We start from the raw sequence: 25,570 nt of genomic DNA, 5'->3' as shown, positions 1-25,570 counted from the left end.
TCTCTGATAAGCCTGACCACCATTTTGATCATTAGGATCCATGTCATAGATGAAGAGAACTAATTCCTGAAAGTTGTTCTCTGACTAGATATGTAAATGCCATGACACACATATATATAGTACATTTAAAAAAAAGAGAGAGAAAGGAGCCAGGTTTGATACCTGCCTTAGTCATAGCACTTGGAAAGTAGAGGCAGGATGCGGGAGTTCAAGGCCAGTCTCAGGTATACAGTGAATTTGAGGCTAGCCTGAGCTACATGAGACTCTTGTCTCAACAAAGCCAGGTATGGCTGTACAAGCATGTTACGTGAACCACTTTGGAAGCTAAAGCAGGAGGATCAAAGCTTAAGGTCAGCTTGTTTATATATAGAGATCTTGGCCCAGCAGTCCTAACTGCCCCAGAGAAATCCAAGAAACAAGACAAAGAAAGTTTGTAAAAATCGTTCTTTTCTATGAGAAATAGATACAAGCCAGGCAGTGGTGGCATACGCCTTTAATCCCAGCACTCAGTAGGCAGATGCATGTGGATCTCTTGAGTTTGAGGCCAGCCTGGTCTGCAGGGTGAGCTCCAGGATGGTCAGGGCTACACAGAGAAACCCTGTCTCAAAAAAACAAAAACAAAAACAAAAACCCAAAAAACAAAACACACGCACACACAAAAAAAGAAATATATACAAGAATTTTCTTTTTAACAAAGATTTAATTGTTTATGTATGTGGGTGTTTTGTCTGCATATACATCTGCACACCAGAAGACATTGGATCTCATCATACTACAGTTGTGAGATGATTGTGAGTCACCATGTGGTTGCTGGCAATTGAACCCAGAGCCTCTGGAAGAGCAGTCAGTGCTCTTAACTGCTGAGCCACCTCTGCAGCTCCAGGAATTTTCATTGCAGTTTTGTTTGAAATGGTTACAGATTGTGTCATTAGGCACAGTGTCACATGCCTGTAGTCCCAGTTATTCAGGAGATAGAGGCCAGCCTGGGAAACAGATTGGGTTTCTAGCTCAAAAGGAAAATAGCAATGTCCATCAGTAAGAAGATAAGAAAATGCATCATGATATTTCCTTTATGTACAGCTTGAAAACATGTGAGTTATAATTTTATTTATTGATATCTGAGTATATATATGATAAATTATTCTTGGTATTGAAGAGAACACTCTGTTGTTAGGAACTCTTACTGCTCTTATGTAGGACCTGGGGGTTTTGGTTCTGACTCCTACATGGTTATTTACAACTGCCTGCAACTCCAGTGCCAGGGTATTTGATGCCCTTTCTGACCTGAGGACTCCTGCATGCATGTGGTATACATACATACATAAATACATACATCAGACATATATACATAAATATAAACATTAATGAACTATCTTTCCTTGTTTTATGTGTGTGGCAAGTGCTCTGCTACTTAGCTACCTCCCTAATGCTTGGTGAATTATTAAATGAAACCAGAGTATCCAAGTGCAAAGTGTAGACATAGTATTCTAAATATAGAAAACAACAGGAATCTGTATCTAATACATTTGTACTTACGTGTTTAGAGGACACAGAAAAGTGTTACATTTCTCATCTTGGGGAGAACTTGGTGAGGAATGCAAGGTTAATTTTGTCTTATCCAATTTTTTTTTTTGAGGTAAAAATCTTATATGTTGCTCAGGCTGGAGTGGAGCCTGCTATGTAGCCCAGGCTGACATCAAATGACAGATCTTTCTGCATCTACCTTCTAAGTTCTATGATTACAGGCATGTGACCCTGTATTTAGACTTACCTTACTTTGTATTACCTAATGTGTTTTGGAGAACAAGGAAATTAAATTTGTATAAGCAAGAAATGAAGTTTCTTGGCCAGGTGTTGGTGGCGCATGCCTTTAATCCCAGCACTCGGGAGGCAGAGGCAGGCGGATCTCTGTGAGTTTGAGGCCAGCCTGGACTACCAAAGGAGTTTCAGGACAGCCTCCAAAGCCACAGAGAAACCCTGTCTTGGAAAAAAACCAAAAAAAAAAAAAAAAAAAAAAAATGAACTTGGGTTACATGAGATCTTGTCTCAAAAAACCAAATAAAGCAACTACAATGTTTGTACAAACAGATAATACTTCACAAGTCTGTTTCCAGATGCTTCTTGAGGTCAAAACTGTGTATTTCATTAGCTTTAAAACACTTTAAAAAACATTTTAACACTAAAATTGGGATGCATTTTATAATCAGTGATTCTTAAAACTTTACCACTGTCTGGGACTTGCTATATAGACCAGGCTGTTCTCAAACACACAGAGATCCACCTGTGTTTACCATCCAACTGCTGTAATTAAAGGCTTACACATGACTTTATCTGTAAAGGAGTGCACGTGTAATTGTTGTGAAATGTGAAGATAAGAGAGCTTTAGGAGTTTTTTCCTTCCTTTTGGGGTTCAAACTCATATTGTTAGGCTTGGTTGCAAGTGTCTTTACTTACTGAGCAATCTTGCCAGAAGTAGCTGGTGAATCTTTCAAGTGACATTGGTTATTAACAAACAAAAGAACTTCCGGTGGTGGCGCACACTTTAATCCCCAGCACTTGGTTATCAGAGGCAGGCGGATCTATGTGAGTTCCAGGCCAGCCAGGCCTACAGAGCAAGTTCCAGGACAGGCTCTAAAGCTATAGAGAAACTTTGTCTTGAAAATCATGTCTGAAGAAGGCACCAGTTCTCATTATAGATGGTTGTGAACCACTATGTAGTTGCTGGGAATTGAATTCAGGACCTCTGGAAGATCAGTTAGTGCTCTTAAACTCTGAGCCATCTCTCGAGCCCTCCACTACTTCTTGATTACTTATAACTCAGAGGCAACTCAAGTCTAAGATGTAACTCTTAGTTTGCCTGGATTAGATTATGAATTTTGAAGTGAAACAGATTTGGGTGTAAATATTAATTCTACATATAAGTCTTGTGATAATTGGATTCTTGATCAGCATTTTAAAACTTCTTCAGTAAGGTTATCAAGATTAATATATGTTTGATTGAATTAATATTCTCAATGAAAAGAAATTGTTATTACGCTTGCATACCTTTCTTGTTTTCTGGTATCCATTCACTAGTTTGACATTTAAAGTATTTCTAGAATTTTGCTTTTCTCATTCTTAAATATATAGATTTCTCATAAGTAATTTTTAAAGTTTTTTTTGTCACTTTCAGACATAATATCACTTTCTGTTTGACATTGACAGTGGTTTTATATTCCATTTCACAAAAGGTGTAAGAACCAGGTGGAAACAAAGACTTGAAGCTATATATATGTGTGTGTGTATATATATATATATATATATATATATATATACACACACACACACACACATATCTTTACTTAAACCTTCTTCAGTTGGGCTGGTAGTGCACATCTTTTTTTTTTAAAATAATTTAATTGCATTGGTGTGAAGGTGTCATATCCCCTGGAACTGGAGTCACAGACAGTTATGGTTATGAGCTGTCACAGGTTCTGGGAATTGAACCCTGGTCCTCTGGAAGAACAGCCAATGCTTTTAACTGCTCAGCCATCTCTCCAGCCCCAAGTGGTACACGTCGTTAATCTCAGCATTCAGGAGGCAGGTGGATCTCTGAGTACAATGCCAGCTTGGTCTACAGAGAGTTTTAGGACAGCCAGAGCTACACAAAGAAACCCTATCTAGAAAAACAAAAGAAAACTACTTTTATCTGTATCTATATCCCAGGGTTCTATATAAAGATTTCATTTAAAAATGATTTGCCTTTTGTTTGTTCATTTCCAATTTGCTTGTTTAGTTTTGAAACAGGGTCTAATATAACTCTGAATATTCTTGAACTCAAAACTCTCTAGTAATCAAGACTGGCCTTGAATAAGATCTCAATCTCACTTGTTTCAGCCTCCCCAGTGCTGGGATTACAGTGTGCTACCATGTCTGGCAAAGTGGGTTCACTTTTTTTGTTGTTCTGTTTTGCTTTTTGAGATGGTTTCTCTGTGGCTTTGGAGGCTGTCCTGGAACTAGCCTTTGTAGAGCATAGACTGGTCTCGAATTCACAGAGATCCATCTGCCTCTGCCTCCCCAATGCTGGGATTAAAGGTGTGCACCACCACTGCTTGACCTGTTGTGTGTGTGTGTGTGTTCACTTTTAAAATACAGTTTGATATATGAAAAAAAAAGAATGTGTAATGTGTACTCTTTCCCACCATCTGCCTGGTTCCTGCCTCTGTCTCAGCCCCCAAATAACACATGAGCCACTATATAGTTACAAAGTTGTCAGCCAATGTCCAGGGCTTCTCATTCTCTAGTTCTGTCTTAAGTATTAACTCATGTCAACTATTATATATTTTTATAAGGACTTATCTTTCCAAGGACGCTATCCTGACGTGTCCTCTCCTCCCAGGATCACATGGCTATTCTACTCTTGACTACATTTCCCAGAATCATCCTTGACTCCTAGTACTACCTATCTTGCTTCCCCATTGGCCAACAGTGCTTTATTTGTCAACCAATAAGATAAACATATACACAGAAGAACTTCCCCCATAATCTCTTCTTTTCTGTCTGAATAATAAGAAAGGTTTTAACTTTAACATAGTCAAATTATATATAACAGAACAGTTATCAAGTAAGAACTATAATTACAATATTTAGTCCATTAACAGTAAGATTTAAAGAATTTTATCATCTCTCCTATCTGTGTGAGTCTAAAGTCTTATATTAGCTTATCTTTTATCATAACTAAGGAAAACTATAACTATCTGTTTTCATCTCCATCAAAAACCACAGAAGGATAATATATGAACTCTAGAATGTTCCTCTGTAACGCTGGGGCATCCATCTTCGGCCCATAGGCCACAGTGTGTCTGGCAGACTCCTCAGCAAAGCAGGAAATTTCAAACTGTCCACTTGCATTGGCAGTTTGTCAGTCATTTTTTTGTGTCCTGCAGAAAGTCCAGCAAACTCTTCCATGAAGCAGGAACCCTTTAGGACTGTCCATCTTGTTTTGTAAGTTTAGCAGTCACTTTCCTGTGGGCCCTACATCTCCAGTTATATAGCAACAGTCAAACAGTCCAGGCAAGAGCAGTTGTTTGCCCAAATGGCTAATCTTGTATTTGAAAGCAAACTCTATAACAAGTTTCTTCAATGCCCATCTTCCTCTCAGATGTAATTGGTGTGCCAGGATTAGTTGTGTCTCACTATCATGAAAAACCCTAAACCATGTAAATGCCATACATTCTGTAGGTCTTTGAAAGGTTTGAAGAATATCTATCTCAAATGCATCTCTGTATATCTAAAAGTACCTAACTAACCTGTTTTGACTATTATAGGTAATTATCTATAATCTGTGCTTAATTATACATTTCATTTTAAAAGAACTGTATAAACACAATATCTAAGCAAGAGAAATATATATGTATATATATGTATATATATATATATATATCACAAAATTGACTTTAAATTTATACCAATAAATGACAATCCATTCCAATGCGAAGTATTCATTTCTTTGCCATAATCCCTTTTTTCCCTTTAGGAAGACATTGATTGTGATCATTACCATTTATAAGCAACCCCATTTAAATGAAAACAAAAATTTATAAACAATATTTGGGAATTTGGGCATTGTTTATTCCGAACTGCTTCCTGCTGGTTGTGGGCGATGTCCATACCATGGGGATCATGACAAAACACAGAAACCTGGCCAGGTCCTTGTTTTTTGTAGTCTGCAAGGCTGCATCATTTCAGCTGTTTTAGATGTTGGATCACTTGGGCATCTGCTTCAGGGGGGGCTTGCTTCCTAAAATCATAGAAATCTGGAAGGAATCCACAGCTTTTCATTTTCTGTGGAAACACAGCAGAAACTCTTTTCCCAAGTAAGCTGTCCTTATATTTAAATTTAGAAGTCAAAGCATTTTTAAAGTATATAAGTTAGATTAATCCAGCAGCATTGATAATCAAATGTCTTTTAGCAGTTGTTGCTCATTCCACAGCAATTAAACAATTCAAAAACAGCACAATAGCATACAGTATCCAGTCTCTGTATTTTCCATCTTTACGTGGCTTTTTTATTACTCTTATTTCTTTTACTTTTGTTTATTTTTTTCTCTGAGACAGGGTTCCTCTGTGGAAATCCATCTGCCTCTGACTCTGGAGTGCTGGGATTAAAGGCTGTGCCACCACACCCAGCCATTATCTTGCTTCTCTTTCCTAAGCCTATATATATATTTTTTTTTTTAAATTTTTTTTTGGTTTTTTGAGACAGGCTTTTTCTGTATTGTTTTGGAGGCTGTCCTGGAACTCACTATGTAGACCAGGCTGGCCTTAGTCCCTAAGCCGTATCAGTTTCAAATGAACACACAGGACACTAATATTAATTATGAAGCTGTTGGCCATTTGTAATGGTTTCTTGTTGGCTAGCTCTGACTTAATTATTAAAGCATAACTGCTAATCTGAGTATTTTGGGTCCGGACCTCTTCTCTCTGTTCTACATGGTGACTGACTATGCCTCTGTTTCCCAGAATCCTCCTATTCCCACCTATCTTGCTTCCTTATTGGCCAACAGTGCTTTATTTATCAACCAATAAGATAAATATATACACAGGAGGACTTCCCCCATTAAGAATGCCTATGTCTTCCTAGGGAAAAAATGTTTCCACCACAAGTTACTTAAAAATTATTTCATTTTGCCGGGCGGTGGTGGTGCACGCCTTTAATCCCAGCACTCGGGAAGCAGAGGCAGGCTCTGTGAGTTCGAAGCTGGGCTGGACCGATAGCCTCCAAAACAATACAGAGAAACCCTGTCTCGTAAAAACCAAAAAAATAAAAAAAAAAAAATTCATTTTATGTGTATGGGTGTTTTGCCTGCGTGTAGGCCTGAGGATCATATGCACACCTGTTACTTCAGAGGCCAGAAGAGAGAGTTGGATTCTTTGGAGTTATAGACCATTGTGAACTGACATGTGGGTGCTGGGAGCTAAACCTAGGTCCTCTGGAAGAGCAGCCAGTGCTTTTAGCCACTGAGTTGTCTCTCCAGGCCTTCCAACTCACTTTTGGTTAGTGTTATATTACAGTAACAATGAAGCAAACTAGGACAAACATTTTGCATATTCTGTGCCCCTTATATTTCCTCCCTCCCTCCCTCCTTCCCTTCCTTTGTGTTGTTTCTGGTTTTTTGAGACAGGGCTTCTCTGTAGTTTTAGAGGATGTCCTGGAACTCACTTTGTAGACCAGCCTTGAACTCACAGAGATCTGCCTGCCTCTGCCTCCCGAGTGCTGAGATTAAAGATGTATGCCACCACTGCCAAGCCAGGTGTGATTTTTATTCAATGGGGTTTTTCAAATCTCTATTACAGTAAATAGAATTGCTTCTTTCATATTTTTGTTTAATATCCCTGATTACGTTTCTTGTATTCTAATAAAAAAAAAGCAGCATAGATTTTGTGTTTTGGTGTAAGACTAGCTTTTAACAGCTGAGCTCTATCTCCAGCCTAAGCAACATATATTTTAGAGGAGTTGTATCTAAACAAAAAGTTCTAAAAGGGGAAGTTTCATTGTATAAACTGCTTGCATAAAATTTTATAATTTTTTTCTCTTACAGGTTAATTATTTGACATTCATTTATTTCATGTACAGTGGTCTTTTGCCATCTTGTATGTCTGTCTGTATGGGGAAACTGGATCCTCTGGAAAGTGAGCTGTCATGTTGGTTCTGGGAATTAAACCTGGGTACTCTGGAAGAACAGCCAGGGCTCTTAATCGCTGAGCCATTTCTTCAGCCCTCCCCCATCCCTACTTACGTTGAGACAGGGTCTTACTGTGTAGCTCTGGCTGGCCAGAGACTCTTTATGTAGACCAGGCTGGCTATGAAATCACAAAGCCCCACCAGCCTCTGCCTCCTAAGTGCAAGGCTTATATTATAGGTGTACACCAACACAGCCAATTTATTTAGCATCTTTTGTTTGTTTGTTTGTTTTGCTTTTGGAGACAGGATTTCTCTGTGAAATAGTCCTGACTGTCCTTGAACTCTCTGTAGACCAGGCTGTCCTTGAACTCACAGATATCTACCTGCCTCTGCCTCCTGAGTGCTGGGATTAAAGGTGTACACCACCATCACCCAGCTTTTATTTAGCATCTTTAAAGATGGGGAGAATGACATCTGCACTGCCAACTTCATGAGCGTGTTTCATATGGTAGAAACATAAACAGTGAACCACAGTCATGCTTTGTATACACAGAGACCTGTACTGAGCCGAAAGGCTTAGGTTGTACCTGAGATGGAGGAAGCAGTGATTGGACAAGTGGAATTTAAGTAAGTGCTGGCTCTGTAGCCTCGACTGCTATTCTTGAAATTCAATGGGTTTTCCTACTGAGAATAGTAGATGCTAGCTTCTCGGGGTTCTTTGGCAAGGGATTAACTGAGAAGTCAGAATAGCCTTGCTTACGCCGGGCGGGCGTTGGTGGCGCACGCCTTTAATCCCAGCACTCAGGAGGCAGAGGCAGGCGGATCTTTGTGAGTTCGAGACCAGCCTGGTCTATAAGAGCTAGTTCCAGGACAGTCTCCAAAGCCACAGAGAAACCCTGTCTCAAAAAAAACCAAAAAAAAACCAAAAAAAAAAAAAAAAGAATAGCCTGCTTATATTTTTGAAATCTGTTCCAATTTTAGGGTTTTTAAATTTTTATATGCCTGTGTTAGGTCCAGTCCTTCAAACTAGTTTAAAGAAAAAACCTCAAGTATAGTTTAGACACCTATTATGTGCCAACCTAAAGATACTTGTTTTCAGGGACCACTTTTTTTCAGTATTGATGAGCCCTGCCTGTGTTTCCCTTTAGGCATGGGATCCAGTACAATGACAAATAAACCACTGATACTTTGTAGGTATTCTTAGAAAATTAGTTCTATGGCAGGGTCAGTGATAGATGGTATGTTATCCTTCGATTAAAATCATGGGAATTTTGGGGAGGAGTACTTTAGATATATGTGCTCTAGTCTAATCCTCTTTGTTACAGAGACCCAAGCTAGTGGTTTGCCCAAAGACACATAGGTAGCAAGTGACATGTCCAGAACTTACCTCCAGGGGCTTTCAACATCGAATGTAACATGTTTTCTGCCATTATGGATTTGAGGCTTTCCCTGAGAGTTACAAATTCCGGCTGATCATTTTCTTTGCCCCTTTTTCATAATTCTGTGCTTATAAACAAATACTGTACCAGATATATTACCTATAAGGGCACACAGTCATTTTACTACTATGTGGCGCTGAAACAGGTCCTAGGAGTTTTGTAGAATGGCCTTCTTATGGGAGAACTGAGTGTGACCTCTTGGGTATTGCTTTGCCCTCTGCTTTTCTTCCCAGAAAGCTTCAGGCTTTCCAACAGTGACTCATTAACCGCACTGCCCTCTGGAGAGGGAGAACAGGGTGGTGGTAAATGAGCTGGAGGTCAGGCCTCTGAAACAGTCCATCCCTTCAGCCAGCTCTCCTTTCTTAGCCTGAGGGATTGCAGCATCTCTCTAGTGGAAGACCTTTTCTTCAGTGCTTGTTGCTTCTAATGAGTCTTGCTAGTTTTTGTTTTCAAAACGGGGTTTCACTATGTAGCTCTAGTTGTCCTAGAACTCACTATGTAAACCAGGTTGCCTTTGAACTCGCACACCACTGCCTCCCTAGTGCTGGGATTAGAGATGTGTGCCACCACCAACTGGAAAGAATGTACTAGCTTTGATTTATTCATGACTGTCTTCTCTAATGCAACGGGGCATGGTGCACAATGTCTCTCTTAAAAGACTAGTTCATGTAAACAAGTTACCCAAGTCCTGAACCTCAGGCATTCTGATCTTTAAAACAACCATATGCAGTGTCTTCTGGTCTTTACTCTGCCACTTGATATCCTGGCATAATAAATACCTAGACCATCATTGTTGCTGCTGCTATTACTGTAATTAAGAGTAACAGGCACTATACTAAGCACTTGCCATGTTTTGTTTTTTGGTTTTTAGTCCTCATATTAACTCAATGAGGTAAATACTCTGATTACCTCTATTTTAGAGAAAATGAACCCAAGAATTAGAAACCTTAACTAACTTGCACAAGGTCACCTAGCTAGCAGGTATTACAGCCAACAATTTAGATCTAGAGCCCAGTTTTGTCTGTCCCTAGAGCCAGTCCTTTACACAAGACATCCCGTCTAAACTTCAGAAAAATCTATGGTCTTAGAGACCTGCCTGGCAGGGTGGAGGGTTTGGGTAAAGGCCTGGATGACTAGGAGGTAACACTGGAACCAGGTTATAGAGGCCTTGAATACCCTGCTAGTTATTTATGTTAGAGTCACCCTGGTTTTGGGCTGTCTCAGGGCAATTACTTTCTGTGGATCTTTAATTCTTTTTCATTGCTGATGATAAAACCAAAAGCTTCATATATGCTAGGCAGTGTTCAACCACTGAGTTAAGGCATAGGCTTCTTGTCATTTGTTTAAACTGTAAAAGGGTAATATACATGAAAACTTATAACACTGACATCTTAAACAAGAATAATAAAATGAACACTAAAATGCTGTAGCCTACTGATGACACTGGGAGATGGAATGTTACCCAGACCCTTTAGAACACGTGTGTGCTTCTAACTAGCATCATTCTCTCCAACTTCTATCCGAACTCCTGCATTACATTAGCCAACTCCTCCCCAACCCTTTTCTTTCTTTAAATGTTTTCAGTATTCCTATCCTCCCTCCTTTTCTCTTTCTTTCTTTTATTTTTTGGTGTATATTGGGGGGGGGTGGGTGTGGGTGGGTAGTGAATGACTTGCAGAACCTGGCCGGAGCAAAGTGATCATTCTTGAGTAGGAGAGGCTAAGGTAATTTTGTTCTGCATTTGAGAAAAGAGTAGTGCAGAAACTTGCCAAACTTCCTGGCTAGCCCAAAAGTTAGTTGGCCTTAAAAGTGTTTAGAGCAGGGGCAAGATGGGGAGATACAGCATCAATTCTGTCTTAGCTGTGAAGTTTCAGGGCTGACAGTACCAAATGGGGCTGGAAGGTGGGGTGGGGAGTTTAGCAGGCCTTTTATTTTAAAACCAATTTTCCTAGGGTGTTGATTGTACCAGTCTTTAAATTATTTTTGCCACTTTCTTTTCTATAAAATGTGAAAATTTGTGCTGTCAGGCAGTGGTAGCTCAAGCCTGTAATCTCAGCACTAAGGAAGCAGAGACAGGAGGATCTCTGTGAGCTCAAGGCCAGTATGGTCTACAAAGCGAGTTCTAGGACAGCCAGAGCTGTTACACAGAGAAACCATCTCGAACCCGCCCCCCAACATCAAAACAAAAGTGAAAATTTGTATTTGTTGCAGTCCTTTGAATATGAGCCTTCCTTTTTACTAATAGCAGTTGCTAAGTACTGACTACAAAGGTATGGTGAGAACAGGCCGTAGTTCTGGGAGAAACAATGTCTGCAGTGGTATGTATGTATCTGATCCTTCCTCATCTCTACTCAAGATAGACATTCTCTTGGTGGCTAGAGGTTGTATTTGGAAGGCTGCCATCCAAATGTAGTCGAGTAGAACAGTTTTAATGAACCTTGGTAATAAGCTAGAGACTATGGCTGATCATAAAGAAGGAACTGGGGTATATGTCCTTAAGGAGCTGGCATTCCAGATGGAACACAGGACTTTCATGCAAATACATGTAAGATTATTATTTTTTAATTAGTGTATATGGCTATTATGCTGTTTAAATACCTTAAAAACCATGTGTTTGTGTGTGTAAGAGAGCCCTGGAAGTAAGTTTTCTTCTACCATATGGGTCCCAAGACTTCAACTCAGGCCAGGCATACCTTCTGAGCCATCTTGCCTTCTTGTATATGGTTATTAAAAATAAATACAAAATAAATACAGCTGGGCTGTAATGGAGCATGCTTTTAATCCCAACACTGGAGGCAGAGGCAAGTAGATCTTTTGAGTTGAAGGCCAGCCTGGTCTGTAGAGCAGATTGCAGGACAGCCAGAGCTACACACAGAGAAACCCTGTCTTGAAAAATTAAAAAACAAAAAAATCCAAACATAAAAACATATAGTAGGGCTGGAGAGATGGCTCAGAGGTTAAGAGCACTGACTGCTCTTCCAGAGGTCCTGAGTTCAATTCCCAGCAACCACATGGTGGCTCACAACCATCTGTAATGAGATCTTGTGCCCTCTTCTTGCATGCAGACATACATGGAGGCAGGATGTTGTATTCATAATAAATAAAATAAATCTTTAAAAAAAACATATAGTATAGGAAGTCCCCAAGTGATTGTTTCCAATAGTCTGCTACTGTTAACTGTTGATATTGGAGGGAGTGAGATTTGAGGTGTCCCTATAAAGTAAAAGTCAAAAGGTGGACTGGTGGGGAAAAGGCACCATCCCCTGCTCACAAGGAACATCTCCAACTTCTTCAGCACTGGTGAACCATCTTCTGCTGGGACACTCTGGTGACAGGAACCAAAATTCCAAACAGGAATCAGCCATTGTGAAGCACTAACTAGCACCTTATGTGTGTTAGGAACCTTGTAAATGTTGCTGAGTTAATACTCATACCCTTAAAGCAAAGGAGGCTCTAATTTACATAGGAATCTGAAGCACAGAGATTACTTGTCAGTGCTATGTATCTAACTGCAAGTTACGAGTGATGTGTGGAAGATAGTTTTTCTGTGACTTATTTTCCTCATGTCTACAGTTGAGTTGTAGTTTACCTTCTTCATAAAGAGGTGTTGAACCTTAATGAAATGAGATACATATGAGGTCAGTAGAATGGTTTGAGGCACATTGGTAGGTACTTAGTAAACATTATCTACTGTATATATTAGCTACTGCCTCATCGCCTCCTCACATTTGATTCACGTGTGATCCCATATATTTTCTTCCCCTGTACAGTTTCCTCCTTTGTTTAGTTTGGGTTTTACTGTGTTGCCCTGGCTGACCTGGAACTCTAGTAGTAGACCAGACTGGCCTTGACCTTGCCTTCTGCCTCTGCCTCCTGATTTCTGGGATTGTAAGCATTTGCTACCATGGTAGGTCTGGGTTTCCTCTTGCTTTTTGTCAGTTTCTCTCCTCAGTGGTTCTCATTCCCCTATTCTGTTTACCATCTGTGTCCTCAGTGCCTTTCCCACCTGTTGGAGTAGCTTCCTAACTCAGTGCTGCTAGAGAACCATTTATCAGGTAAATCTGCCTCACAGCACAGCTCTCTGTTAAAAACGCGCTAACCCTTTATTTGATCCCTTGAAGTTAAGGGTTTTGCAGTTCTGATCCGGCTCGCCCTTGGCACCTGTTCTTTCACTGCTACCACACCTTTCTGCCTTCTCCCTCTCTCTCCCTGTGGAAAAATTTGTTTTGGTGCATTGAGATCCAGATTAAAGGATCACCTCAGTTTCTACTCTAAACTGGTTAGTTCCTTCGCATCTTTTATGAGTTAATATGTACCATCTTTGAACAAAAAGTTTTAGTCCATTTCTGATCTGTGGAATTATAACCCTACCTCATATGTTGGATATACTTCTTGCATGGGTATTCTCAACAATTCTTAATAGCAATACTTGCACATAGTTCAATAAATGTTTCTAGTTGTAAGATGAGGGGATTCCTTTGAACTATCTGGTAGGCTTCCTCAGCAGCTTTGGCTGTTCAGTGGGTGGACACGCCACTGTGGTTTTGTCTGAGTCAGACATCTTTCTTTTTAGTCATGTAGTTGCAGCAGACTCTGTGCCTGTGTCTGTTAAGGGCTCCAGCCAGTGCCTGCCATACTCAGAACTGTGCCTTGGCTCCTCAGCCCCTCCCCATAAATGCCCAGAGGAACAGGGGATTAGGTTCTGGCAGCACAGCTGGGGTTTTGGCGGCCATTCCAGTCAACAATAGCGCGTCCTCCAGGACAGGCCTGCGCTCCGCAGTCAGAATCTGACTGGGTTGCTTGTTTGGGTGGCTGAGTGGGAGGAGCTGGCATAGCATGACATCCTGGCCTTGCTACTCAGAAGGTACGGGCTGAAGAGGTTTCCCGCAGGGAATGGGGCTAGGGTGGCCAAGTCCCCGGGCAGGCAACGCGGTGGAAGGAGGCCTGCGCTTTGTGTGCCGCAGGGCGGGCGGGCGGGCGGCTGCTGAGTGTGAGCCTGCAGACACGCCCCCCCGTCGCAGGCGCCGCAGGAAGCTGCCCCTGTAAAAGGCCTGCGTTGTGCGGCTCCCTGGAGCTCGGCTCCCCAGCTTCCTCTGCGCAGGGCGCGTTTCCCGCCAGGGGCTGGCCTTAGGTTCGACGGCTCGGGGCCTGCCCGACTGGGCTGGTCTCAGAGGTGGACAGGCCATCACTGCTGCCTTAAGCTCTGGAAAGCAGCGAAGGGGGGAGTGTCCTGGCCATCTCAGGTTGGTGAGGCCGGCCGCGGCGGGTGCGCTTTGTGTGTTTACGCCACGGGCGGCGGGGGCCTTGCTGCGCGCTCTCCCTTCAGTAATGGTGCCTGCTGGCGCGCGCCCTGCCCCCACGCGTCCCGCTCTGTTTTTAGGGCCTGGCAGGCTTCGCCTCGGTTCTCCTGGCAGGCGTGCCCCCTCCCCCAGAGCTCTTGGCGTCGCTGTCGCTCCCAGACCGCGCGGAAGCTTGCTGTTCCTTTAAAGAAAGCAGACTCCTGGCTGTGACGCACTTCTGGCTGTCAGCCAGAAAGATTGCTTCTGCCTGGCCGACTGAGAAGAAACCCAACAACTTTTCTTTTGTGTGTGGGGTTACTTTCCACTGCTCCCCCCCTCCTTACTCCTGTCCTTTCAAGATTTAAATGCTAATGGCGGATTAAAACCTGTAGAAACGTTTGCCTTTAGGAGTCCGGTAAGGTCCTCCCAACACTAAGACTTTTCCTCCCTCTTTCTTTCCTTTTTTTTTTTTTTTTGTTGTTGTTGTTCAGAAACGAACGAGGCGGTGGGGTGGAGTGGTTCATCCCCCTTAACTCCCTTTCCTGCGCCATCCTTAAAGGGGAGGGAGGGAGAGAGAGGAAAGGGAGAGCAAGTAAACACTGAGAAGCAGGCGCTGGCAGCAGAGCTTGCCAACATCCGGGAGTTGGCGCCTTTCTTTCCCCTCATAGATGTCAGCGTGTTTTTGTTTGGGAAGAGTAGTGTGTGTGCCTGCTCTAGAGCTGTAGAGGCGGTCTAGTAGAGGGCTTGCCTATTCTGGTGTGGTCCTAGGTGCGTTTGCGGTGTTGGACAATGAAAACTTGCACATTTTGTCAGCTGCCAGGGATCAGAGTGTGGGAATGTAGTGGTTGGAGGTAGTGCTGATGGACTGTCCCAGAGGGCTGTGTATGCGCGCTTGTGCCGGCACCTCACACAGTACCTGCCTGTAGGCCGCAGTCTAGCAACCTTTCTGCTGACATCTTTCATATCTTGACCTTACAGAATATGGGAGAAAGGAATAGGCATCTGTACTGTTAGCTCCGGGTTGACCCAGGAGATGTGTAAATAAAGAGCCGTACCTCAGCAGAAGCAGATTGTCCTTTATTAATTAGAACAATGAAGGGCAACAGCAGTCTCTCAAGTGGAGACTGCAGACATTCAGGAGGCTTGGGGCTTCATGGGGCAGACAAGGGACCTTGTGGGGATGGAAGATTCCATCTGCAGATCTGTACTTCTGCAGTCTCAAAGTTGTAAATATTGAAAGGGGTTGTCAGGAACTTCTAGATGTTATTTGCGTGACACCTTCACTTTTGAGAGACTTTTAGATCATTAGCTCTACCCTTTTGAGACAGGGTCTTGCTATGTGGCCTTGCCTGCCCTAGAACTCAGAGCCATCCTCCTGCCTCAGCCTCTCCAAGTGCTCTGGAAGTATGGGTCATCAAGGACAACTAGTAAGCAACTTTAGAAGAAACAACGTGGATTTCCCCTGATGTCTCTTCATTCCTTCCGGAGACTCGGGACTCTGACTCAAAATCAAAATCTAGATTACAAAGAGAGGGGTCCTAGTGAAGAGGGAGAGCCCTGAGCCCAAAGTGAGTCAATCCCTTAGAGCAATTAGAGAATTCCTGTAGCAAGCTCACTTGCTTCTGGTTTCAGAAATGTAGAGAAACTGTTCAGATTTGGTCCACATAGCCTACTTAGGGCTCTCCAGAATAGAGAAAAGATTTACATCTCATGGAGTAGTTGGCCTTTTTTTTTTTTTTAATTTATGTGCATTGGTGTTTTGCCTGCATCAGGCTGTCGGGTTCCCTGGAACTGGAGTTACAGACAGTTGTGAGCTGCCATGTGGGTGCTGGGAATTGACCTGGGTCCTCTAGAAGGACAGCCAGTGTCCCTTTTTTGTTTTTTCTTCGAGACAGGGTTTCTCTATGTAGCTTTGGAGCTTGCATTAAAGGTGTGTGCCACCAATGTCTGGCTCAGCCTGCACTCTTTACTGCTGAACCATCTCTCCAACCCAACCTTTTTTTTTTTTACCCCCCCCAAAAAACAAAATAAAACAGAAAATCAACCTTTTCCAAGTCAGAAGATACAAGACAGCTCCTTTTTTTTCTTTTTCTTTTTTTTTTTTTTTTTGAGACAGGGTTTCACTGTGTCACCCTGACTGGCCTGGAACTTGGTATGTGGACCAAGATGTGCCTGCCTTTGCTTCCCTAGGGCCGGGATTGAAGGCATGGACCACCACACCTGACTTATTTTATTTTAGACTGTGTTCAAACAAGCCTACTTTGTATGCTGAATTAACATTTTATCACGGTAGCTTGGCCTTTGTCAGGGCCCTCTAGGGTAACATATTAGGTAAGGTCCAAATGGTTGTTTGCCTGTGTCTCTTGATGTATTCTTCCCAGAGGACCTGGCAACATCAGTGTTCAGTGAATGCAGATGTTGCTCAGGTGGAGGAGAGGGCTGTGGACAGGGTGACTCCCAGAGTAAGTGGTGGTGAGTTATGCTCCAGAGCTTGGGTGTGCAGATGGGACAGCCATTTTCTTAGCTGTGACTCTCTGGGCCTTTGGAACCTTTGAGTTGGGGCTGGGGTGGAGTTGGAGAATGATTCCTCGAGGTGGAAGCCTCTATGGTCCTGACATTCTGGAAGTAGGAGCAGTAAAAGAACGAGGGTTCAGGGTTGGCAGGGGCCCATAAGTTGAGAGTTAGAACAGGTTAGTAGCTGTCTAGATCAAAGTTCATTGTGGTGTTATCTCAGTTAAGGTGGTGTGGTATTTAGGCAGACAGCTGCTAAAAGGGCAGTGGAACTCAGATTGGGGGTGGAACATGGGAGGAGTTCTCCTGCCTCTCAGACCCTCTGGCGTATCTTTGGTTTCTCCTAAAACTAATTTTTCAGAAGAGACCCTCAGAATTGAGCAACCTGACCCATCTGGTCTGGTCCTTGCATCTAGCAGGTGGTTTACATTAGCCTCAGCCCTTGTAGGAAACCATGGTTAGTCTTTAACTCCTTCAGATCCAGAGAGAGTGCAGGCCAGGTGGCAGCATATTTCTTTAGTGTCACTCTCCTTGTCCTGGTGGAAATGGGATTTTTTGTAAGTGTGGAAATTGGTCATGATGTAGGGAACTATGTTACAAAAGTTTGGAAGTGTAAAGAGGACAGGAGACCATACATTTGCAAGTTCACTGCTTTTCTGTCTTCCTTGGAATGGGGAAAAGAGAGGACATTATCAGTTTTGGATGTGGGGTACATCTCATTTTCAAAGAATCAGGTATGTGGAGACTCTGAAGTTTAGGGTCCTGGCCTATCATCTGTGATTTTGTTCTTATTTTTAAGTGTGTGTGTGAACATACCCAGTCAGATTAAGTTGAGGTAGGTCTCCGATCCTTCTGTGAAATGTTTCACAGACAGTTAAAATTGCAGGGATCTGTTTTTCCATCATCATCACCCAGTCTTCTGGGTGGGGCCTGCCTTGGATTTCAGGGGGAGGGAGGAAAGGATAGTGCTCTGGCTGAGAGCCCTTGGCTGCTATGCCAAAGTCTACTTAAAGCTGTAGTCCCAGTCAGTGCTAAGCACTGGTTTCTGTCATTGTTACTCACAAAAGCCATCATTACCAGCCAGTGGCTATGCCATCCTAAAGCTTCCCTCTGGTGTCTTGAACTGTGCTTTGCTGGTCTTGATGACAAGATCTTTCTGAAGTCTCTAGTCTTGAATATTGGATTTCTATTTCTATGCCTGGGGACCTCAGAGAAAGGCATTTGTCCTTGATGCAAGATTTCTTGAGCAGTGAACTAGTTTTAGCTAGGTTCTTCTGGGGAGTACACTGGGAGTTGTAAATTTTGCCTCTAAGATAAAGGAAAGATGTTGCTTAAACCTCAGGTGATTCCTTCCTTCCTTCCTTCCTTCCTTCCTTTCTTCCTTCCTTCCTTCCTTCCTTCCTTCCTTCCTTCCTTCCTTCCTTCCTTCCTTCCTTCCTCCCCTCCCTCCCTGCATGGTTGTATAGTCTTTGAGTGGACTATATTTATCTCCTGTTGCAAACAAAATTTCTGAGTAGTGAGGATTTTGGGGGAGGTCTGAGCTACATTTGCCTTGTTACTGAAGATTACAGAGACTTTCCCCCATTGCCAGGAATTGGACCCATGACCTTACACAGTTTAGGTGAGCATTTCACACTGAGCTATAACCCTGACCAGCACCCTAGGTGAGCAGTTGACTATTGCCACTTTTATCCTTTAGGCTGAGCCTGGTCTCTCAAGTTGTAGGTTGGCCAACTACCCCCCAAAAAACCCAATTTCATTATACTGATTGAGATCATTCTGCCCTGGTCTCAAGGGCTGGGCAGTTAGTCAGTGTTCACAGACAAACCGTACTTGAGGGAAGTCATCCAGGACTGAGGAACACATGGGCCTCTTAGCATTTCTGTCCTTGTGAGAAAACCGTATGTGTGCCCACCAAAGACCATGGATACTGGCTCATTTCTCAGTCCAATCCTGATATGACAGGTGGTAGGTATTAAATGCTGGGTTTTGCAGGGTCAGGAAGTAGTTAGTTATAATTAGCATTTACTTATAGTTAACACTTAATTATTTTCATCTATTAGTGATTCACAAATGTTTAATTTTGTTTCTCACCCTCCTAAAAACCCCTCAAAGGCAGTGATGTCATTTTCTTCTGTTTCTCGTGTAGCTTCCAGGACAGGAAAAAGGAATAGGGACTAAGAAAACACCTTTTTTTTTTTTTTTTGGCTGATTGGTTGTTTGATGAGTACAGAACACTTGGGTAGGAGGTTCCAAGGGGTGATGAGAAGTTACCAGATTATGAACCTTTTCTTCATGATTTGACTGATTGCCTTATTGGCAAAAATTGTATCTTTCTTTATACCTAGTACTTTGCATTCAGAAAGCACTTTAGCAGTTTTTGGTTCCACTGATCTTACATCATAGAGATGCTAATATTTGTAGAACTGTATAAGTAAAAGGCCTTTCTATTCTTGTTTATCCTTCTAGAGTAGTGACATAGTGGGCAATTGTGCAGGAGGTGGGAGAGGACAGTTGTTGCTCTCAGAGATTGTGGGGATCATGGGGACTGATAGGAGGTGCTGGGAAATATTTACTTGTCTGTGATCCCATGGGGGTCTGTTGGCAGCAAATGGCACATTCCCAGTGGAAAAGGGAGTTGGGGGTATGAATACTGGGACAAATGCCTAATCTTACATTAAATGTTCCTTGGGGGGTGTGGTGGTGCTGGGAAGATGACTTATGGGTAAAGTTCTACTGATCAAGCAAATGAACCTGAGTTCCTGTCTCCAGCACCTACCTAAAAGTTAGGTGCTATGGTTTTCTCTTTAGCCCTAGTGCTGGGAAGGCAGAGACAAGCAGACCTCCAAGTTTTTAAGGACAGGATTATTTACCTGTCATGTGCCAGGCACTGTGCTATTTGTATTACTATACTAAGGCAGGGAGGTTTATACGGATGCAGTTTGCAGATGAAGCAGACAAAAAGAGGTTATGTTAACTGTATAAAGTCACACGGCCATGGTCCCATTAAAATTAGTATTTAGATCCTTGTTAATGTAGGAAACTATGCTTATTCCTTGTTGAAAGGTACCATGTCCCAAAGAGCAGGGCTGCAGACCATCTTTGAATGTTGTATTTTCCATCAATTGGGCAATATGAGCATTCAGATGAGTACAAGAGTCTTTGCAGTCAGCCCTGACAATTTAAGCTTTAGAGTAATTTATGACTCTACTCTGAAGTCTTCAGAATTTCTGTGCTACCTAGTGGGTTGAATGCTGTGACTTGTTGAAGTAGTCAGAGCTGGTAACATGGAGACATCTGATTTATTAACCTTGCTTCTTCTCTTGTGTTCCAGGTGCATTGGAGTGACTGACTGGGATCATCAAAATGACACTCCATGCCACCAGAGCAGCCACACTCCTTTCTTGGGTAAGTAGCTTTCTTTCTATTTTTTTGCTGCACATTTCTGGAAGAACATTTTATGAGCCAGGGCTCTGTGAAGTTTTCTCATTTTCAAACCAGGTAATTTTTCATATTGCCAAAGATACTACTGCTGCTGCTGCTGACAATGTTGACTTGTGCAGCTCAATGCAGGTTTCTCTGAGGTCCTTTTGGTCATGGAACAGAACATTTGGACATCATGTAAACCCACTCTCATCTGTCCTGTATACTTTTCTTTTTTGTGTGTGACAGGATCTCACTAGGTATGTAGCTAATCTTGCCTGGCCTGAACTTAGAGTTCTGCCTGCCTCTGACTCCTGAGTGCTGGGTTCAAAGTTTGTACTACCACACCAAGCTGTATACTATTCTGACTAAAGCATTGATTGTGAACCTTGATGGACCCACATTGGTAGGAACTTTGATCTAATTTTTGAATGTCTTCCACACTTTATTATGTTTCTGTCTGCTTCCATTGTTGTTTCACCCTCCTCCTTTTTAAAATGAAGGTGAATGTGAATATTTTATTTGTTCCTTAGTGTGGTGCAAAGCTATTGCTTCACTGAATAAAAATAGCAGTAGCCAATTGTAGCATATGGTAAAATTAAGACACTATTGTCCTTTACTTGACACTGTATAATACATACTTTCCTGCACTCCCAATGGGAAGAATATTAAGTCTTTACCTAAGGATGCAAATTAGTTAAAATATGTGAGACTTAGGATAGCATTATTATCCTAAAGTACAGAATTCTTATAACCACTTTTTATCATAGATACTCTCAAAATTTTTGAATACCAGAGTTTAGTCTAAATATCTAGGCTACGATATTTTAAAAGTGATGTACACTGTGTTTATCTACAACAATTAGGAAGTTAAGCAAGATTTTTTTCCAGTATTAGTATTGAGAGTTTTCTATCAACATTGCTAAAAGTTATTTAAAGTCTTCTATCCACCATTAATTAAAGACAACAATGCTGGGGCATTGGAGTGCCATGTTCAGTCCTTGTATAATTCACATATTTCTCAGTGTGCATATTTACTCATTAATTTATCTAGTTCTCAACATTTGCTCAGTGTTCTTGGTCAACCAACTATTTTCATAACAGGATTTATTGTTGATGAGCCCTGGTTTTCCTGCAAATGGTTTCCTTGACTTTTCCCAATAGAGGAGAGTAGAGTTCACTGGCAGCCTTCAGACCACCCAAAGCTAGTCTTGTTAGAATAGATAGACTAACCAACTAGCTTTTTTTTTTTTTTTTTTTCTCCCCTCAAGACAGGGTTTCTTTGTGTAGTCTGGAACTGAGTCTCTAGACCAGGCTGTCCTAGCACTCATAGAGATCTTTCTGCCTCTGGCTCCTGAGTGCTGGGATTAAAGGCGTTCATCACCAATGCCACCCCCCCCCCCTTTTTTTCCTGACATTTATTAGGAGTGGAGATGTGACTCAGCAATTGAGAGCATTTGCTGCTGCTCTTGCAGAGGAACCAGGTTTGGTCCTCACAAGTTACATGGTACTCACAACCTTCTATAATTCCAGTTCCAGGGTATCCAACTTCTTCTGACCTCCTAGGTACTACATGTAGCATTTGGTACACCTACATATAGGAGGGAAAGCGCTTGTGAATGAATTTTTATAAAATATCAGCTAGAAACAGGGCTTTTATTATGTGAACAGAATGGTATAAAATATAGCAGGGCTGGAGAGATGGCTCAGGGATAAAGAAGAAATGCGAGAGCCCAAGTTCAAGACCTTAGGACCCCTGTAAACCAGGCATTGTAGCCAGAGTCCATAATCCCAGTTAGATAGAAGGTAGAGACAAGAGAATCCTCAAAGCTCAAAGGCCAGCTAAGAACACTCACTGCTTTTGCAGAGTGTAACGAGCATTCTTCCTGCCAGACTGGTCCCAGATAACACACAGAGACTCTATTAGTTACAATGCTGTTGGCCAATATCCAGGGCTTCTCATTGGCTAGCTCTGTCTTAAGTATTAACCTATGACTACTAATACATATATTTCTATAAGGTTTTATCTTACTGATAATGCCAGGCTCTCTTGCTGGGATCACATGGCAACTCCTTACTCTTTACTACATTTCCCAGAATCCTCGACTCCTAACCTTAACTCACCTATCTTGCTTCCCTATTGGCCAAGAGTGCTTTATTTATCAACCAGTAAGACAAACATATATACAGAAGGACTAACCCCATCAGCATAGGACAAGGGTTTGATTCCTAGTACTCACATCAGTCAGTTTACAAATTGCCTATAACCCCTTTTCTAGGGGCTCTGATGCCTTCTGATCTTGGAGGGTATGTGGTAATATATTATTTATGATTTATTAAAGCTTGCCTGAGGATTAGAATGCAAAGTTAGCCACAAGCCATAGAAGCTAGGCACACACCCTTTAATCCCAGCAGCTAGAAGGTAGGAGGTGGTGGTACACACCTTTAATCCTAGGACTCAGAATTAAGAGGTAGAAGGACCTCTGTGAGTTCAAAGCCACTCAGGGATACATGAAATTGACTCAGTCTAAAAGAGTAATGGATCACATGCCTTTAATCCCAGCACTAGAGGGGTATAAAAGATAGAAGCAAGGTCTTCAGTATTCAGTAGGGGTAGGGGGCATTCATTCTCCAGCCATGCTGAGGAGAGACAGCAGTCTGAGACTTGGTGAAGAGCTTGTGCATGGATCAGCCCTTTCACCCTGAGCTTGAGGTGAGAGCTAGTGGCCGGCTGCTTTGCTTCCCTGATCTTCAGGTTGAACCACAATATCAGTCTCTGGGTCATTTATTTGTTCGTGTTACATGGGTACTTGCTGAACATAAATTCATACAGGTACATGTTCATACACATAATAAAAAATAGATCTTAAAAATAATTTCCTAGGGGAAAGACTAGAAGAAAAACTCTTGTCAGTGCTGAGATTATAGAGTATTGAGCACTTAACTAGCAAGTGCAAAACTCTAATTTGGGACCCCAGAATCTCCTCTCAAAAAAACTGATTTTGGCTGGGCGTTGGTGGTGCACACCTTTAATCCCAGCACTTGGGCTGCAGAGGCAGGTGGATCTCTGTGAGTTCGAGGCCAGCCTGGTCTACAGAGTGAGTTCCAGGACAGCCTCCAAAACAATACAGAGAAACCCTGTCTTCAAAACAAAACAAAACAAAAAACTGATTTTTTTCAAGGGCTACAGAGATGTAGCTTGATGGAGGGGCACTTGCTACATTCACTAGGTCTTGAGAAAAAAAGAATCAGCCTTTAATCCCAACACTCAAGGCAGAGGCAGGTAGATCTCTGTGAGTTCGAGGTCTACAAATAGAGTTCCAGGACAGAACTATATAGAGAAACCCTGTCTCAAAATCAAAGCCAAAACCAAGAAAGAAAAAAGATACCCTTCACCCCAAAAAAAGAAAAAAAATCATAAAACTGCTGAATGTATCAAAGTGCTATTGGTGAAAGTTTTTTTCTAGAATTTTAGTGATTTATATTTTGTTTGATTTAATGTAGTTTGAAACTGTTTTGTGAATAGTAGGTAGTGATAAGTTGTTGCAGACCTTACCAGCAATGCTTGGGTTATCCAATAAGCTGTGTCCTCACCCTAATGTTTGTGTACTCTGGCTAGAGATGGAAGAACCTCTACTACTTTTGAATGGTTTTCCATCCTACAACAAATAACAGAAAAAAATATTCTCATTTATAAATGAAATTTTTCTGGATTTTTACTTAATTGATAGAAGTGATGAGTCTACATTTCTTTAAAGATTTATTTACTTATCATATATACAGTGTTCTGTCTGCATGTTTGTCTGCAAGCCAGAAGAGGGCATCAGATCTCATTGTAGATGGTTGTGAGCCACCATGTAGGTGCTGGGAACTTAGGACCTTTGGAAGGGCAGCCAGTGCTTTTAACCTCTGAGCTATCTCTTCAGCTCCAGAGTCTACATTTCTTAAATGACTTTAAGTCAGCTAATTGGTGTGATTTTCAGTTTTGTTAGTGAACTGTATCCATTCCCTTTGAATGCTGTATTTAGATTGGAGGCATTTAAATGGGGATAATTGTGGATACTTAATTCTTGGCAGTCCCTCTTATTTCAGCAGCTTAACAATGACCTTACCCTGAACTGAACTGTCTCAGAATCTTAAAAACAAAAAGGTAAACTGACCTGTTCTTCTCAACTAGATCCAGTTCCCCTCCCCCAAAATATGTAGCCTTTAAGCCTTCAGTGGTAGGACTAGGGATATGGATATGGATATATATATATATATATATATATATATAGAGAGAGAGAGAGAGAGAGAGAGAGAGGGTCCAATCGAAAAGATTTGTTGTTATTGATGTGTTTTTAAACAGGCTCCCTTATAGTTCATTCTGTCCATTCACTCACTGTGTAGCTGAGGCTGGCCTTGGAATCCCAATTCTCCTTCCTGTACTTCTCCAGTGCTGCGATTAGTTGTGTGTGCGCTACCATACCTGGCTCTAAAAATTATTCTTAATGTAAAAGTGCTTAACTAAAGTAAATAGAGTCCTTTCTATAGCTGAGTTGATCTTTTTGTTTTGTTTTTTTGCTTTTCAAAACAGGGTTTCTCCTCTGTAGCCCTGGAATTCGCTTTGTAGATCAGGCTGGTCTCAAACTCACAGAAATCCACTTGCTTCTGCTTCCCAAGTGCTGGGATTAAAGGCATGCGCCACCACCACCTGGCCTGAATTGACTTTTTAATTTTCTTAAAAGATGTTTTATATCTGCTTCAATGTTTTAATTTTAAAATTTTATTTTTATTATTTTTTAGTTATGGGGGGACAGGGTGGTGCTTGTGGTGGTGATATGTGCTGGTGTCTGCAGAGACCAGAGATGTTGGATCCCCCTGGAAATAAAGTTAGAGATGGTTATGAGTAAGGGGGCTTTGGATCTGACATTCAGCCTCCTGTTGATGGTAGGGAGTAATGTAGTCTCTCTCTTCTGTACCTGCTTCCTGCCAATTGGAGACTTGAGACTAGAAAGATCTGAAATGCTGGTTCAAAGCAGAGACTCATGCCATCAGGGAATGATAGACATCTCGTTTACTAGCCTATCAGATCAGCTAATTTCACCTGAAAGAACCTGAAGAGATAGGGCACAATTACATTATTATGCGAAGGATAGGAACCAATGGACACAGGAGGAGTAGGAGCTTGGAGTCCAAAGGGGAGATCAAAGGATAGTCTTGAAGTCCACTGAAGAAGACTATAGTTTGCAAGCCAATACTCTTTAATAATTGGC

At 41.9% G+C, this 25,570-nt stretch overlaps 1 protein-coding gene across 6 annotated transcripts in view; it reads left to right on the top strand.

The window, feature by feature from the left end:
• Numa1 (nuclear mitotic apparatus protein 1) overlaps nt 1–25,570 on the top strand; it is an 80,236-nt gene that overhangs the window by 18,991 nt on the left and 35,675 nt on the right. The window contains exons 1-2 of one of the 6 annotated variants that reach the window (XM_013116303.3): nt 13,823–13,966; nt 20,227–20,300. In XM_013116303.3, coding sequence (XP_012971757.1) covers nt 20,259–20,300 — 42 coding nt within the window. In that variant the 5' untranslated portion in view covers nt 13,823–13,966; nt 20,227–20,258. Of the gene's footprint in view, nt 1–13,822; nt 13,967–14,152; nt 14,346–14,602; nt 14,797–20,226; nt 20,301–25,570 lie in introns of those variants that run through there. The other 5 variants (XR_005881506.1, XM_013116304.3, XM_005074045.4 and 2 more) reach the window with 5 other exon arrangements.

Source organism: Mesocricetus auratus, unplaced genomic scaffold (assembly GCF_017639785.1).
Source record: "Mesocricetus auratus isolate SY011 unplaced genomic scaffold, BCM_Maur_2.0 Super-Scaffold_4256, whole genome shotgun sequence".
In the NCBI taxonomy this organism is placed as follows: Eukaryota; Metazoa; Chordata; class Mammalia; order Rodentia; family Cricetidae; genus Mesocricetus; species Mesocricetus auratus.
This window is presented reverse-complemented; position numbering and strand designations above follow the sequence as displayed.